The sequence below is a fragment of the Trichosurus vulpecula genome, chromosome 8 (genome assembly GCF_011100635.1).
Source record: "Trichosurus vulpecula isolate mTriVul1 chromosome 8, mTriVul1.pri, whole genome shotgun sequence".
Lineage (NCBI taxonomy): Eukaryota > Metazoa > Chordata > Mammalia > Diprotodontia > Phalangeridae > Trichosurus > Trichosurus vulpecula.
In genome coordinates, this window is record NC_050580.1 from 50,730,228 (window position 1) to 50,747,118 (window position 16,891).

Genomic DNA, 16,891 nt, shown 5'->3' on the forward strand with positions numbered 1-16,891 from the left:
AACATATGTAAAGTGCTCTGAAAACCTTAAAACCTAATGAAAATGTCCACCATTAGAGGCAACATGATGAGGTAAATAGCATTCTGGGTTTGGAGTCCTAAAGCACTGGGTTGACATTCAGCCTCTGGCACCAGCTGAATGACCCTGAGCAAGTCACTTAATCTCTATGTGCCTCTGGCAATGCCCAAGGATTTACCGACTGTTGTTCAGTCACTCTGACTCTTCCTGACCCCATATGAGGTTTTCTTGGCAAAGATACTGAAGAGATTTGCCATTTCCTTCTCTGGCTCATTTTACAGATGAGAAAACTGAGACAAACAGGGGTAAGTGACTTGTCCAGGGTCACATAGCTTATACATGTCTTGTCAGATTTGAACTCAGGACAATGAGTCTTCTTGACTCCAGGCCCAGGACATTCTATCCATGGCACCACCTAGCTGCCCAGGATTTATCTACTTAACCACAAATAGGTTGTGATCTATGGAACTTCTTCAATGGGGAGATATCCCACACCAGTTCTCCTCCAGAAGAAGGTCTCTTACCTATTATCTGTATTGACTTTAGCTCTTTAACAGTAGGGCCTTGCATATATTAAGTCCTTAATAAATGTTGGTTGAGTGGAACTGAATTGAGGTGGGGATGAGGAGAGAGAGAGGTCCTAGCTATGGTTGGTGATGACTATGATGACTAGGTCCTTTTTATTATTGTCTTTTCATAGGGGCTTGGAGTTGACTAGGATAAGGGGACATGGTTGCCCCCATTGTTCCACTGGAACAGATAGATTCTTTTATTCAGAGTGCTGGCATCTCATTCTCAGCAAGAGGAGCTGAAGACTTTTAGCCCACCTCCTTGTTAAAATGTCCACCCCCTCATTAATTGTTCACCAGTCAGGGTTGATTTTCTTCTGTCAGGGGCACCTCTTTTCCAAAGATACTTAAGCATTCAGTGTATCCATGTCTTGGTCTACCAAGAGAGACTACTGATCATCAATTTATTATTTGCTAGCCTAATTAATAAATTGATTATTAATTACCCAGAAACTCTATCTCTTAGGCTTTTCATTCATCTCAATTTTCCATGCTTGGAGCAAAGAGAACATCCTCATTGGCAGGGACTGTCTGGACTACATTCCCAAAAGGGCTGTGAGTGGTGATGGCATCAGGAGAGGTTTCTGGTGAGGAATGATTCATAAGGCAGGAGAGAAATGACTTATCAGCCACATGATATGGGTACAATAGTGAGCAGCCCAAGCATGCCTAGGGGCATTAGGACATAGAGCTACGGTAGAGAGGCCATATGGAGCAGTATGGCATGATGTCCCAAGACATGGACTCATCATTGACCTGGGATACTCCAGAGCTGAGACAAGAGGCTTCAATTATTTTCTAGTCTACTACAAGAAACACCTGGAAACCAGGAGGCATTTGACAATGACCACTATCATCTACCATGTTAATTCTAAAGAAGAAGTATATCCTCTTCCCCCTCTTTGCTGGAGAATCAGAGCTATCAAGGGGGAAGTTGATTTTGACTTCCCTGGAGCAATAGGAAATTGCACCCCACCCCCAATTTGGTCATTTTACCATTCGACGCACTTCTTCATTATCTGCATTGCTTCACATATATTAATTATACATTTTTGTTATTGATCTATGTCTTTTGTATGGTCTAGTACAGAGAAAATAATTGGATGGGGGCTCAAGCCCAGAGCTGAAAATAGAGACTACAGTACCTTAAAACAGCCACAGTGAGCCTGGGAGTAACCAAGGGACAAGACCCCTTTTTGCTACATTTCCACCCAATTTTTTGTTGTTATTTTCTTCCCTTAAGGGAAAAAATGGATGGAAAATGAGGAGACATAAAGAAGCATGGAGTCGATTCCTAATTTCTTTTTCCAACCTTGAGTTCTAAAATGCCATGCCTGGGTGTCTCTCTCTCTCTCTCTCTCTCTGTATATATATATGTATATATATGAACCTGATGTACGTATTAGAAGTCCTGCCACTGTTTGTTGAGTGAGGATGTTGATGAGGAGCGAAGGGAGAACAGAGGACTGTTGGGGGAGGGAGGGGTGAGATGGGGAGGGTAGTGTATGCAAAGAGAATGAGGGAGAAAAACAATAATAGCCTTCTTCCCATTCCCCACCTTCTGCCTCAATCCTGATTTGTATGTTACTTTGCCTGTGATTTATGTACGGCTCAAATAAACAAAATTTCCCAGAAGACACTGTTCCTCCTAGTTCTTTCTGATAATAATATCTAAGATCTTTGCCTCAAAGGAGAACTGCCCATTCATTTCTTTATTTCATTCTTATACCATCCCTAGTAGATAGGCTGGGCAAATAATATCATCCCCATTTGACAGCTGAGAAAATTGAGATCCAGGAGGTAAAGAGGCTTGTCCAATATAACAAGGTAAAGGGCAGAACACAGGTAGATCTAAAACTCAGGTCTCCTAACCTTTGGGCAAGGGAAGTCAACTGAGGTCAAGAAAGGTCTTTAGAAGTTGGTCCTGGCAGAAGACCCCTGATGTGGCAGTAGTCCCCCACCCCTCAAGAGCCTCTGCTGACTGTTCTGCCAATCAATGACCAGACACAGGTAAATAAATAGCTTGTTTATTAGTAATATGTTACATTATTAAAGTGCATCAAGAGGAGACATAGCAGACTCAAGGTTGCCAGATTCCCGGGCCTGGGCCCATGGGGCACAGAGGAAAAAAGTTGCCTGGGCTTGCTACTGAAATGACAGACCAAGGGCACTGAGAGCCCCTGCTCCAAAGCCCTGGGGAGCAGGTGCTCTAGCCTTCACAGCCCCAGGGAGAGCTCCTTCTGGGATTCACAGTTTATCCTAAGTTATAATATGACCTGAGCTGAAGGCATGAACCCGGATGGAAGCACAGCCCTTGGGGAGGGGACACCAGAGGGTATTAGAATGGGATGCCCCCCTTCTCATCCCCAACCCTCAACTCCAAAGGCCAACAGAGGCCCAGGCCCTCATTACCTATGAGGACCAAACCCCTTCCCAATGAACACCATGAAATTTGGACCAATTATATTATATATAATATATATGTATGTATCTATATATATTATATATATATTCCTTCATTCTTGTCCCACCCACCCCACCCCCAACCTTTTCTCCCAATAATTCCCTCAACTTCCAAGTCATGGGGAATACCTCCCCCATGACTGCCATTCTGGGGGGACTTCAGAGTTAGTTTAAATGGTCTCTCCCATCATGCCTAGGGCTCCTTGGGGCTGGGGACTGTCTCCCCCATCAAATCAACACTCTTCTTTGTCCTGCCTTCCCTAGCCCTGAGCCTGACCCCAACTCCTTGCTCTTCCAAGCTATGGAGAAAGTGCCAGGCTACAACTCAGGGCCCTGGAAGTCTTCCCCAAGGCCTCCAAGAAGATCTCAGTAGACAGTCCTCCTCCTCTCTGTCCCCACCCTCTCCCTCCCTCCCTCTACCCCTAAACTAAGCCATCTCTGGATTATGATTCCAACCCCAGGTGCCCTAGGCTGGGACACCTAATCCCCACCCCCACCCCCACCCTTCCCATCATTGTTTAAGATTCATTTGGATGCAGTCGGAAGTTGTCAAACTTAAAATAAGCTAAACAAATACAAATAAAGTCCTTTCCTACAGGAAAGGAAATATCCCTAGATAAACATGCAAGCTTCAGAGGGCCCACCTCTTCCCCCCTAAAAGGGGAAGGGACCCAGCCTGGACATCTTGATGGCACACCCTCCCCTGGGGATGCGCCAGCTTGTCCTAGGCCCAGTGGTAAAGAGCCCTCCAATGGGGAGAGGGGCCTGCCCGAGGAGTTGGGCAGGGGCAAGATGATCAGAGGCCAGCTCTGGCAGCTAGGGCACAGAAGGACCACGGAGGTAGGCCAAGTCCGGGTGCCAGGGCTCCAACCGAGGGAGAAGCTCAGGATCCAGAGCTCTCCCCTCCCCTTCTGTCCATTCCCCTCCCACTCCTCACCCATACACACCCAATGCATAGAGTCAATATAGTTTCCAAGTAAGATTTACCTTTGGCAAACTCTTCCCTTTGGAGCCTGGAGGAGAATACTTCTTCCTCCCACAGCCCCTGCCCCCAGTCCAGCCCTTTCATCTACATCCTCTCCATTCTGTTCTGGTGGATGCATTCCTGTGATCTCCAGAGGATATCTATCCTTGAGCAATAAGCTTAAGGAGGTTGTTTTTTTTATCTTGAACATTCTTAAAGGGATAATATGCCTGGGTGCAGGGTACAATCCCTACTCCCTTCACAGTCTTGTTCCTTCATTGGTGGTTTTCTCATCTCCCACATTCCTCACCTCCCCATACTCCCCATCACCACCCTGGGCATACTCTTCACAAGCCCAGCATCCATGTGCAGCAAAGAGCAGACCCCTCTCTTTATGTCCCAAGTTCTTTCCCTCCCCTCCGACACCCCATGCCTCCCAAGCAGACCTATGGCTCAGAAATGTTCAGTCCCCTGAAGAAAGTGGGGGAGAAGCTCTCTGCTCCCCCAGCCCTAGCCCCCAGGGGTAAAGGCAAGGCTTGGGCCTGTAGCAGTTGTGAGAGGCACCTGGGGGGAGGGGAGGGACAGAGGGTGGCTCCCCAGAAGTGGCAGAAGAGGGCAGGAGCAAGCCACCAAGTCCCACACCCTGAGAAGGAGGAGGTGCTGGGAAGGGGGTCAAGAGTGGAGGGGTCCTTATTGAAATAGGAGAAAAATGGCCAGTGCGAACAGAAGCCTGAGGCAGAGTGAGGCTCCTGGGCCCCCCACGCTGCCGCCCATCAGCAGGTGCTCGGCCGTGGCTTCCTTGCGAAGCTCCCACTGAACAGCAATGCGGCTGTAGGTGCCCTCCTCAGCCTTGCATCGGTACAGCCCATACTGCTCGTCAGTGAGCTTCTCGATGAACAAGATGCAGTCAGAGTTCTGCCAGCCAGGCTCACAGCGGTGCACCTTCTTGTCTCCGTGGTGCCAAGAGTACGTGGCATGGTGGGATTCCACAGGGCAAGTCAGGTAGTATCGGGAATTCCGGGCCAGGGTGACACTCTGTGCCTCACCAGAGCCCTTCTCTGGAGAGGAAATAATAATTAATACTGACAACGATTATCGTTTATATGGTGATTTAAGATTTGTACAACAATTAACAAAAACCATCTCATTTTATCCTCGTAATAACCCTGGGAGGGAGGTGCAGTTCTAATTCCAGTGGTGCAGTCAGTTCAATGACAAACCAATGCAACCATTGCTTCTTGTCCACCAGATAGTCTGTGGATCAATTCATCTTCCCTGTGACTTCCCAGACCAAAATGGCCTTCTCTGTTCACCGCCACTCTACTATATGTACCATCTCCCTATAGTAAAATGTAAGTTCTCATAGGGGTTAGAACTGTCTCACTTTTGTGTCTCTGTTCCCAGCATTTACTATAATGACTGGCAATAGCAGGTCCTTAAATAAATGCTTTTTCATTCATTCATTCATTCATTCATATATTCAATTCATCCTATGACCAGGGACACCCCAAGGACAGGATCATGACTCTTCCCCAAACCAAGAGTATGACTTACCCAGCTTAGATGATGGACATTCTGTATGTGGCTCGTTGGGACCCAGAGACTGTAACACGGGCCTAGAGACCAGATGGTACAACAGGTCACACAAGCAGTGAGGGAAGAAAGTAAGTCAACCCCAGAGCTTGGCCCACACCCCCACAATGGTCTGCCTTTCTTTATCCTGCCTGCTCTAGCACTGCCAGCGCCCAGCCCCAACACCTCCCTCTCTCATGCCAGGGCCAGGCTCTCTACTGTTTTTACCAAGGGCTCCCAGAATGCCTCAGGCCCACTTCCTCTGGGTCCTCATCCTATCCCTGATCCCCCAACTCCAACAGCGAAGCCGAACAGCACCAGCTTCTGATAGTCTCAGAGCATTTTAAGGGGCATTAAGACATTTAATGACCAGGCCAGTATATCTCATGGGTAAGACTTGAACCCAGGTCTTCTAGATGCCAAAGATGGTCCCTTATCCATTAAGCTATGTCTCTCTGGTAAAGGAAATTTTTGGGGGGGTGGGGGGAGAGGGAGAGGTACTGGACTTATGATTCAAATGTTACAGGAAACTCTAATAAGAACACTCCTTCCTCCAATGTAGATCAGCACATTTTCTGCACCACACAGTCTACTAAGTAGCCTAAGACACAGAGAAATAAAGTGTCTTCCCCAGGGTCGCACAACCAGGATGTGCAAGAGGCAGGGCTTGAACCCAGGATCTTCCTAACTCTGAAGCCACTAGGCTACCCTGCCTCTTTGTCCTCGAGGCTGGCACAAAACCAAAACCAATCAGTTCTGGCTTCAAGGCATTTCAATTCTACTTCACTTCTCTGTTCCTCATCAATTTAAAAAAAAAACTGATTCATTTTAAAAATCCTTTGTTATATGGGCTTGTTTCTTCATCAGTTAAAAAAATCATTTTACAAATTTTTCATTACTTGGGATGGCTCTCTGGAAAGGAGGAGGGGAAAGGTTACAGAGGGAAATGCAGGGGATGTAAAAATGAGAGATAGCAATAAAAATTAATTTTAAGAAATAGCATTCATAATCCCTGGAATGCCCATCTCCCAGGCAACCCTGGAGAAGTCAAGCAATTGTCCATTCCCATGCAAAAGATGGGCAAATATCTTTGTGCCAGATCTGGAACCAATAAAGAGGCTCTTTGGACACGTGGGTGAGGGTTGGGGGCCATACGTACCCTTTATACTTATAGATGGAGACACACTGACCATTAGTGTCATCCCAGCCGCAGTAAGGGTCCCGGGCCATTAGGCAGCCCTGGCAGCCCCCTCGGTACTCGCTGCATAGGTCCAAGGGCACCTGGCTGACCTCCCACTGAGAGTTCACATACAGTTTCATCTGAAAAAGCAAGAAGGCCCCGGGCTATGACCCTCTACCCCACCCCCTACCCCCAGTAGGGTACTTCCTTAGGCTAGAGGCTCCTGGGGGGTGGGGAGGGTGGGAAAGGGCAATGACCTAAGTCAGGAGGCTCAAAAACATGGAGTTCCCTAGCCAAAGCCAGCACCCAGAGCAGGAGTGGACATCGCCGGCACAGGGCCTCACCGTAACATTGTCCAGGGTCATGGACTGGATGGTGGCTGGATGTTGACGGAAGGGCTGGATTTCCATGATGTTAAAAGCTCCGTGGTCTGACTCCACCACCTTATGGATCGTTCCTTTGTCTGTAGAAAGTGGGGTAGGTGGGGAGAAGGGCAAGAACCAAGAGGAAAAGATCAGGGAAGAACAGGGGAAGAAATGGAGAGGGTGCATTAGGGGAAAGCCATCCAGTGCCATGAGGACTCTGAAGGAGCCTCCACAGGCCCAAACACCATTTGCTCTATATTAGGCTAACCCCCCATGACTCAATGTGGGTCAGGAGCAATGTATGTGGGTGTCAGGGTGGAGAGTCTGTCTCATGAGTGGAAAGAGTAGCTGAAGGAATGGGGAAGAGAAGGCTAAGAAGGTTACTCTGTGGAGTAACCAGCTCAGGCTCTTGGGCTCACAAGACTGCTGGCAGTGGAGGGGAGTGTGTAGAGTCTGGATTGGAGCAGGGAACATCACTGGGACCTCCACCCAAGAGGACCAACCCAACAGGTTGTGTTGAGTCAGGTGATGGTGGAGAGGGAATGATGGTGCTTCTATCCAGAACAGGGTTCATAATTAGGAGGGTGACAGATCCATAAAAAGCACATCCAAAGCCTCTTAGGGCATTAGAGTCCTGAACTTGATGCAGGACTTGGGTTCAAATCCAAAATTCACCACTTTTGTGACCTTGGGCAAACCACTCCATCTCTCTGGGCCTCAGTTTCTTCATTAGTCAAGTGGCTGAACTAGATGGACTACTAAGTAGGACCTCTTCCAGCTCCAGAGAGAGGATCTTCTTCTCCCATTCAGGCCACAGCTGGAACACTGTGTCTATTTCTAGGTACAACTTTAGGAAGGACAGGCTAGAACAGCTTTAGAGGGGAACCATAATGGTGACTGGAGAACATAGCACCAATTGGAGGAACCGTTGATGTTTAGCCTGGTGAAAAAAGAAGCCAAGTGGGGAGGGAGGGAGTGGGGAAGAGTGCATGTAGGGAGGCCAGAGCTATCTTTAAATATCTGAAAGGCTGGCATGTGAAGAGATGACGTGTGGTCCATTCTCCAGAGGCCAAAACTAGGACTAAGGGCTGGAGAAAACAAATTTTAGAGAAAAAAAAAGTCCTTAATGATTAACACAATCCAAAAGAGGAATGGGTGACCTGAAAGGTAGTGAGTTCTCCATCACTGGAGGTCTTCAAGCAGACACTTGATGACCAGGGACACTATAAAAGGAATCTCTGCTTCGCATATGTTTTGGGAATTCCCTTTCAGCTCTGAGAGTCTATAATTCTCTAGTAGTTGGTCAAAGGGCCTGACATCTCTACCACACTTCCCATTTTTCTACTTAGGACAGCAAAAAAAATTTTTTTTAATTAAACTCACACCTGTAATTCCTAGAGACTCCACATCTGGGAGATAGGCCTGGTTCATAAGGAGGATGCAGGAAGCCATGGAAAGGAACTAGTTAGCTTAAGTCCACACAGAAAACCAGGGGGCAGAAGAAAGGGACCAAAGAGTCATGACTCCTAGTTGGTAGTAGACAACCCACTGGATTTGGGCTCAGGAGGATCTGGGTTAGAACTCCACCTTAGCTGCTGGCTGTGTAGCACAAGGCCCTACATCTCTCTGTACCTGTTTCCTCATCTGCAAAATGGAAGGTGGAGGGGTGCTAAGCTCTCTTTCTGCTCTAAAAATATCATCTTATGACACCAAGTTCTTCCTGGGTCTGGGTCCAAGCTGCTCCCAGCTACTGAGTTCATGGAGTCATTATAATATAGTGAGAACGCTGGATTTCAAGTCAAAGATGTGGGTTCTGATGCTTACTCTCTATCTACCTCTGCTTAACCGTGGGGTATTCACTTAACCTCCATGACGTTCACTTTCCACATCTTTCAAATAAAGGCGTTGGACTAGATAAGGCACTACAAGGGCCCCTTCTGGTTCTAAATCCTACGAGCCTAAAGAAAGAATGTCAGAATTTAGAAGGCCAGTAGCAATAATCTGCGTCCTCCCCTTTTATTTTAAAGATGAGGAAAGTGGGGCCTCAAGATGCATGAGATCAGATATCGGCTAGTACAGAACCAGGAATAGAACCCAGGCCTGCTATGCCCTCTATGACCCAGTATGTCAGAGCAGAAAAAACTGGTAGGGGTCACCTTGGCCATCCCCTCACCCACCCTGCTTCCAGGCCAGCCCACACTTCACCTACCTCTAAGACACGGCCATCTGTCCTAGTTTACTAACAGAGCCCCGCTTTCTCTGTCCACTTCACCTAAAACAGTCCTCCTGTCCCTTCCTCTCTCCCCAGGGCCTCTTTCTCTCTCCCAGCCTGAAATAACCTCTCTGAAAGTCTGATGACTTCTCCATTTGATCCCCATTGATCTGTGCCGGCCCAATGACCAAGCTTTGGAACTCAGAAAGGGAAGTCAGAGTGGAGAGGGGGGATGTTATAGAAACAGGCAGGCTGGGGAGGGCTAACTGGCCTGTTCTCCACACCATGAGCTCAGGACCATGGAAAGGTCATCCAGAGGAGGTCAGCCCAGAGAACACAGAGAGCTGGGAAAGCTCATTACATACTCCGCAGGAACTCCACGCCCAATTAAGCTGATTTTCCCATTAAGATTGTACCCAGAAGATATGGCTAGCTCCGAGTTGACATGGATCAAGCTGGTTGGTTAAAAAATTTGGACAAGTAGGACCTGCTTGTCTGACAACTCTGGGAGAGGACTGGAGATCAAGCAATTGTGCCCACAATGGAAGAAATGGCCTTAGGAAGCCAGTCCTGGAAGCTGGGAGCAACGAGATCCCAAGCCCGGGAAGAATGGGGGGGTGGGGGGTTGGTACTGGAGTTAGCTTTGACCCAGCGGCACCTCCCTTTCACTTTTAGAAAGATGGAATTCCCAAGTTAAAGGGGACCATGAATTTTAGCTGCATTGAATTGTTTCGGGGTGAACTGAATCAAAATCATAAAATGTTGATGTCTGAAGGAAACCCTAGAGAATGGGGATTTGCAGTTGTGGGTCAAAATCTCAGCTCTGCCCCTTACTTTGTAACCCACGGAGTAAGCGTTTGGCTTCACTCAAAGCATCCCCCAACAAGGTTCACCTCCCTCACATGGAACAATCACCAGCTACAGAAAATGCACAGCCTCTCTCTGACCATAGGTCAGGAATTCGTAGTCCATCTAAAGGGGTTTCTTCACTCTTCCCCTCCTATGGTCTATTCCTCACCTCCTTGTCTCTGACAAGCTGCCCCCAGGCCTGGCATCTCCCTCCCGTCTCTGCCTCTGGGAATCCTTAGAATCCTTCAAGGTTCATCAGCTCAGAGGCTACAGGGTCTCTTCCCGACCTCATTGCTCTGCCTCTTCCCCAAATTACTCCATATTCACCTCATATCTATTTTCTCTTTGTTTATCTGTGTTTATGTCATTTCCCTCCAATATAACGAAAGCTCCCGGAGAGCCAGAATATTTTCTTTCATGTCCTTATAACCCTAGCACCTAGTGCAGTATCTGGCCCATAGTAGGGCCATGAATGCTTGTATACAGAACTGGATCGAATTGAAACGCCATACAGTGCCGCTGAGAGTCTCCTTCTTGTATCTAGGCCTGATTCTTCCTATTGCAAGTTCAACCCTTGTCCCTCTTGGCTTGTCCTGGGTGGACACACAGGGATTAATTGTTCTCACTCAGATTAGCTCCCTTTACAAATCTTCAAGGGGACTCTAGGTCCTGAATTCTGTCCCCTTTTCCCCTAAAAAAATAACCTGAGGCCCCTTGATATTTGTTTGCCCCAGGGATTTCAGTTGCCCGGGCTTCTTTTGTTCATAGGATCTTAGAGTTCTAGAATATTAAAACCTAGGATCCTAGAGTGATCTGGGAGAGATCATTAAAAACTGTCTCATGGTGTAAAGTGTGCTGCATTTGGAGTCAGAAAACCTGGGTTTGGATCCCAGCTTGGATGCTCACTAGCGATGTGACCTTGGCCAAGTACATAAATCTCTTTGGATATGTTTCATCATTTGTAAAACCAGAACATTTGGCTTAGATTTACTTAAGTCTCTTCTATGTATAAATCTATGATCTTACACTCTGGCTCAACTCCCCCATTTTTCAGAGGAGGAAATTGAGGGCCACAAAACTTCAAGGCCTTGTCCAAGGTCACACAGCTGATCAGTGAGCCAGGACTGAAACCCGGGAGTCTGACTCATGCTCCAGTCCTCATTCTACTACATCACAGGCCTCCCTCTGGTGGGTCTACACGGTTTTTGTGTCTTGTTTCCTTTGAGGTTCTTTGAATTCTGGTGGGGGCCCGGAATCGGGAAGGGCACCGGCTATTCTGGTTGTCCTTCCTTGTGTAACGTCAAGCTGGCCTTGTCAAAGAAAGAATCCAATTCCCCTCAAAGGCTCGTTTTCCAGGAGACTAAACAATAGCCTTCATGAGTAGGTCCTGGGTTTCCTGACCACTACGAAGAAAGAACTTTGAGGCTTGTAAATAGGAGGAAATCAGACAATGTCCCAGCTGAAACAATCCCAGTAAGTGCACTGTAAAAATAAGTTTCGTTATAAAAATAAACTGTGCCCAGAGGCCTACATTCAACCCAAGGCCTTTAGTCACCTAAGGGAAATTCTGCCCTAAGCGCTGGGGGGATGGAGAGAGGAGAGAAAGGGGACTATAATTACAGGCTTCTTTCTCCTAAATTCAACTCAGTTCAATTCAACAAGCTTTTATTAAATGCTTCTAATGTGCCAAGCACTGTGCTAGACCCTCAAGACAAAACGAAACAAACCGTACCCCCAAGGGACTAATGTTCTACTCAGGGAAAACAACATGGACACAGTTAAGCAAACACTCCCTTACTCATCCAACTATTGCCTCTAAGATAAAATATAAATTCCTCCCATTAGCTTTTAAATCCCAGCACAAGCTGGCCCCCACCTATCTTTCAAACCTCACTGGACATTACCCCCTCTGTTCTAGTCTTGTGCAGACAAAGGGGCCTTCTCTCTGTTTCCCATTCACAATTCTCATTAGCCATCTCAATTCCTTTGCACTAGCCACCCCGCCATCGTGCCTGGATTACACTGTCTCCTTACTGCCACCCTCTCTCCCTTTAAGAAACATCTCAGGCACCATCTCGTGCATGAAGTCCCTTCTGATCTCCCCTACCACTAGTGCCCTCTCTGCCAAGCTTCCCCTGTGCATGTTTCTACCAACCTTATTTTATATTAGCCTTATATTTATGCTATATCTACTTTCACATGCACTTGTTTCCTCTATTCAAATAGAAGCGGCTTGCAAATAGGTATTGCTTAATTCTTTGTACGTGTATCCCTAGTGTCTAGGTCACTATAATTATTAATTTAACTAATTTTAATAAATAATTCTTGCATTCATTAAATGTATTGGTTTAATTATTTATCATTGAGTTCATTAAATGAATTAATAACTGCTTGGTGATTGTTAGTTGATTAGGGAAGGAACACAGCAACTGGGGAAACCAGGAACTATCTCTTGTAGGGGGGAGGACTTAAGGGGAACTGGGGGTTCCAAGGGGAAGCACAGAGGAGGTGCGTTCCATGTGCAGGGAACAGACAGACAGTCAGGACAAGGACATGGCCAGAAGATGGAATGGCCTGCACAAAAAACTACAAAGAGTCTATTTGGGCCAGCAGGGGAAGAGGTAAACAGATGGGAAGCATTCAGATGATCATTGCTCCCTGCCCAGGGAAGAGACAAGAAGGCCCAGTCCTCCAGGCCTAAGTGTCAAGGTCTAGGGATGATGTCCTCCAAACCCATGAGTCAAGGTCTAGGGCCAGAAAGAGGCCTAGCAGCAGACCAGATTTCCTACAGCTGCCCAGGCTAGATGCCTTCCTCCACCTTAGTCCCTGGAGTCCCAGAAGCCTAGGACAGCTGACTCTCCCCCCAAACCAAACTCTACTCCAACACCATCCCAACTCTCTGGTGTCTGGAAGGGGGGACTGGTTTAGTTGACCTGAACCCTTCTTCTGTAGAAACATGACAGAAGAGATCAGTCAACAAGTATCTATTAAGTGCCAGGCACTGTGCTAAGCTCCTGGTTGGTGCCCAGGACCTTCTCTGCCTTCACTGCCCAGTGGTTGGGTCTCTGACTGGGGCCACAGCCACAACCATCACCAGGCTTTGCCCCTGAGGCTTGTATTTGCATTAGGCTAGGTTTTCCAGGGCAGCTCGTGAATGTCCAGAGACCGTTCAGTCCATTGTCCTGGCTTCAGACTCACAGAATCTTCACAGTTGTGTGGCACCTCAGAGGTCAACTAGCCTAACCTTTACTTGCCCAGAAATTCTCTCCACCACATCCTTTACAAGTGGTGACTCTGTCCATCTGCTTAAGCTCTCTGGTACTTTCAAATCTCTCCAGGGAAGGAGGTGCACTCATTCACACTTACATTCCTCCTCCATAAAGAAGGTCCAGCAAAGAGCCCTGCACACAGCAAGTCCTCACATAGGAGGATGAAGACGATGAAGTGATTTAGTCAATAAACATTTATTAAGCACCTACTGTGTGCCAGGCACTGTGCTGAGCACTGGGGATAAAAGGAAAGGTCCCCACCCACTCTTGAGTTCACAACTTAAGAGGGGAGACAATATGCAAACAACTATACACAAACAGGCTAAATTGGAAGAGACTGGGAAAGGTTTCCTGTAGAAGGTGAGATTTTAACTGGCACTCAAAGGAAGCCAGGAGACAAAGATAAGGAGGGAGAACCAGTGTGGTCCCTCCCGGACCTGCTTCTAGCATCACAGAACCTCAGAGTGGGAAGGAACTTCAAAGGTCATCCAGCTCAACTTTAGTTGTTGTTCTGTTGTTTTTCAGTCACGTCTGACTCTCCATGACCCCATTCAGGGTTTTCTTGGCAAAGATATTGAAGTGGTTTGCCATTTCCCTCTCCAGCTCATTTTACAAAGGAGGAAACTGAGGCAAGGAGGGTTAAGTGACTTGCCCAAGGTCACACAGCTAGTCAGTGTCTGAGGCCAGATTTGAGCTTGTGATGATAAATCTTCCTAATTCCAAGTTCTATCCACTGCTCTACCCAGCTGCTCCTAGTTCAGCATTTACCGATAGAGATATCCCCCCTACAACTTCCCAGGCCAATGGCCATTCAGCCCTTTCCACTTTGGGATGAATTCCACTTGAATTTGCAGTAAGTTTTTCCTAACATTGAACCTAAATCCGCCTCTCCACAGCTGTTACTTAACCGCGACTATGAATTCCGCTTTTCTAGGGCAAGGTAGAACACATCTCCTCCATATGACAGTCTTCCAAATACTTCACGACAGCTATCATGTCCCTCCTAAGTCTTCTTTTTTCCAGGCCACCCAGACCCAGTTCCTCCACCTGAACCCCACCCACATGGCATAATTTCCAGTCCCCTCACCAGCCTGACTGCCCTCCGGACATGTTCCAGTTTGTCGATGTCTTTCCAAAAACATGACATCCAGAATTAAATACAAAACTTGAAATGTGGTCAGGTCAAAGCAGAGTACAGAAGGACTCAAATCTTCTTTGCACTAGACCTGGTTTCTATTTAGGCAACAGTTTTTTCAACTACCACATCCAATGCAGACTTATTGGACTTGCAGTCCACTAAGACCCCCTGAGTCATTTTCATAGAAGCTGTGATCTAATCACATGTCCCTCATCCTGTACTTGCACATTTGATTTTTTTGAACACAGGAGAAGGGCTTTTATGTTGATCATTATCCAATTTTATGCTATTGGTTTTAGCTCTGGTGTTCTGGGATCATGAGATATTTGGGGATTCTGATTTATACAGATGTTAGCTGTTACCACCAGCTTTGTAGCACCTGAATTTGATGAGAATGCCATTCACACACCTTCACCCAACTCACTGATTAAAAAAAAGTAGAGAGAATAAGGCCAAAGACAGTTCTTCAGAGAAATTGCCCAAAAGACTATCCTCACCTGTGGCCAGGTAGAGAACGTTAAAGGTAGATCCATTCCTGGCCAGCATTTGGTGAACCAGGACTTTCTTGTAGTGGTATTTAGAATGGAAGAGAGGTGTCTTCTTGGCCCCAAAAGGCTCCACCCTCTGAGCCACCTCAGGGTGACTGTCAGCTACCTGGAATGTCTCTGTAGGTGTCAGCTGTTCGTCTGGAAGGCACTAGGTCAAGGAAAAAGGACACGGATTATTGGAGGGGAGGGGAAGATAACACAACAAAGGGTTTGCAAAATTAGTGCAATTAAAGCCAGGCAACAACCCTGTAAGGTAGGATGGTATAGATAGATCTTACCAGCCCCATTTTTTTTTTTTGGCAGGGCAATTGGGGTTAAGTGACTTGCCCAAGGTCACACAGCTAGTACATGTGTCAAGTGTCTGAGGCCGGATTTGAACTCAGGTCCTCCTGACTCCAGGGCCGGTGCTCTACTGACTGCGCCACCTAGCTGCCCTACCAGCCCCATTTTAACCTTTTATATAGGTTAAATGATTCTACAATCCCATAGCTAGTTAAGTGTTGGAGGCAATCCTAAACCCAGCACTCTATGTCTGTGTCTAAAGATGGAGTGAAGGGGCAGGGGAAGGACCACAGGACTGATACTCACCTTGCCTGGTCGTGGGTTGGGGAGCGTCCCACTATAGCCTTTGAGTGGGGATGTACGAAAGATTCGGTCTATGTCGCCAATAGAGTACACACAGATGGCCGAGTAGTTCCTGTGGGAAGCATGGAGCCCTGCCTCAGTGCCTAGGCCAGCCCCCTGCCTCTGATCACATCTGAACAGCTAGCCCGGCTCCACGGAGGACTCAACTGCACACTCAAAAGTAACCTAGCCCCCTTCCACTATATCCTAAGGCCTTTCTTGTCCTGTCATAGGAAAGGACCTTAGGCATCCTGCAGTCTAACCTCCTCCCGACACAGAAGCCCCTCAATGTCATACCTGGCAGATTAGTATCCAGACCCACCTCAGTAAGCACGGAACATGGAGCACCTTCATTGTGTGCCTCCTGCCCAGTGTAGGGTGGTGTCTGCTACCAGTCCTACTCCCTGGGCCTTAGGGCTGAGCACCCAAGGCACCTCTTGGTCACAGGGTTGGATCTTTCCCTTCTCCCCCCAATTCCAACTCTGATCTAACCATGGGCAGTGAGGCAGCTGTCACCAAAGACTCCACATCATCTTATATCCTTCCCCCATACACACTCTTTCTTGCTTTCAATTGATTAGAGTGATTAAGAGGCAAAAATTAAAAAGCTGAGCACAGTAATTGAGCCTGGTGTGATAACACCCCTCAAGAGGCCGATGCAGCGGGAAGGGGCGGTATGACCTCACCTCACCTCCTAGGAGGCACATAGCTGATGATCCAGGACTGGCAACTATGTCTCTCACAGAGCCCCATAGAGTCATCGAACCACAGTTCTAGAGCTGAAAGGGACCTCAGGATCCATCTAGCCTAACTCCCTTATTTTACAGATGAAGAAGCAGAGGCCTGAGGGGCAGTTAAGGCCCCCATCCACTCAATGAGTACCCTATCTCTCTTCCTCAATGACCTGTCTCCCTACTTGATGCCCCATCCTTCTCCTTAAGGCCCTTTCCTCTCCCTCTGGGCCCCTATGCCCATGACTGAGCCCCATATCCCCCTTACTCAAAACTCATCCCCCAAGTATTCATCCCTTTCCTTCTTGAAATCTCCCTCTTTGAGATCCTTTTCATCCCCTCCTTTTGACCCCCATTCTCTCCTTGAGACTCCTACTCTGTCTGGGTCC

The 16,891-nt window shown here is 47.4% G+C and overlaps 1 protein-coding gene across 1 annotated transcript in view; it reads right to left on the minus strand.

Moving 5' to 3' along the window:
• Positions 1 to 3,566: 3,566 nt before the first annotated feature.
• SEMA7A (semaphorin 7A (John Milton Hagen blood group)) overlaps positions 3,567 to 16,891 on the minus strand; it is a 67,674-nt gene continuing 54,349 nt past the window's right edge. Inside the window, exons 9-14 of the mRNA XM_036737273.1 lie at positions 15,736 to 15,844; positions 15,097 to 15,295; positions 7,111 to 7,229; positions 6,746 to 6,906; positions 5,569 to 5,630; positions 3,567 to 5,072 (exon numbers count right to left, since the gene is read on the minus strand). Of these exons, the coding sequence (XP_036593168.1) occupies positions 4,705 to 5,072; positions 5,569 to 5,630; positions 6,746 to 6,906; positions 7,111 to 7,229; positions 15,097 to 15,295; positions 15,736 to 15,844 (1,018 nt within the window). The 3' untranslated portion in view covers positions 3,567 to 4,704. The remainder of the gene's footprint in view (positions 5,073 to 5,568; positions 5,631 to 6,745; positions 6,907 to 7,110; positions 7,230 to 15,096; positions 15,296 to 15,735; positions 15,845 to 16,891) is intronic.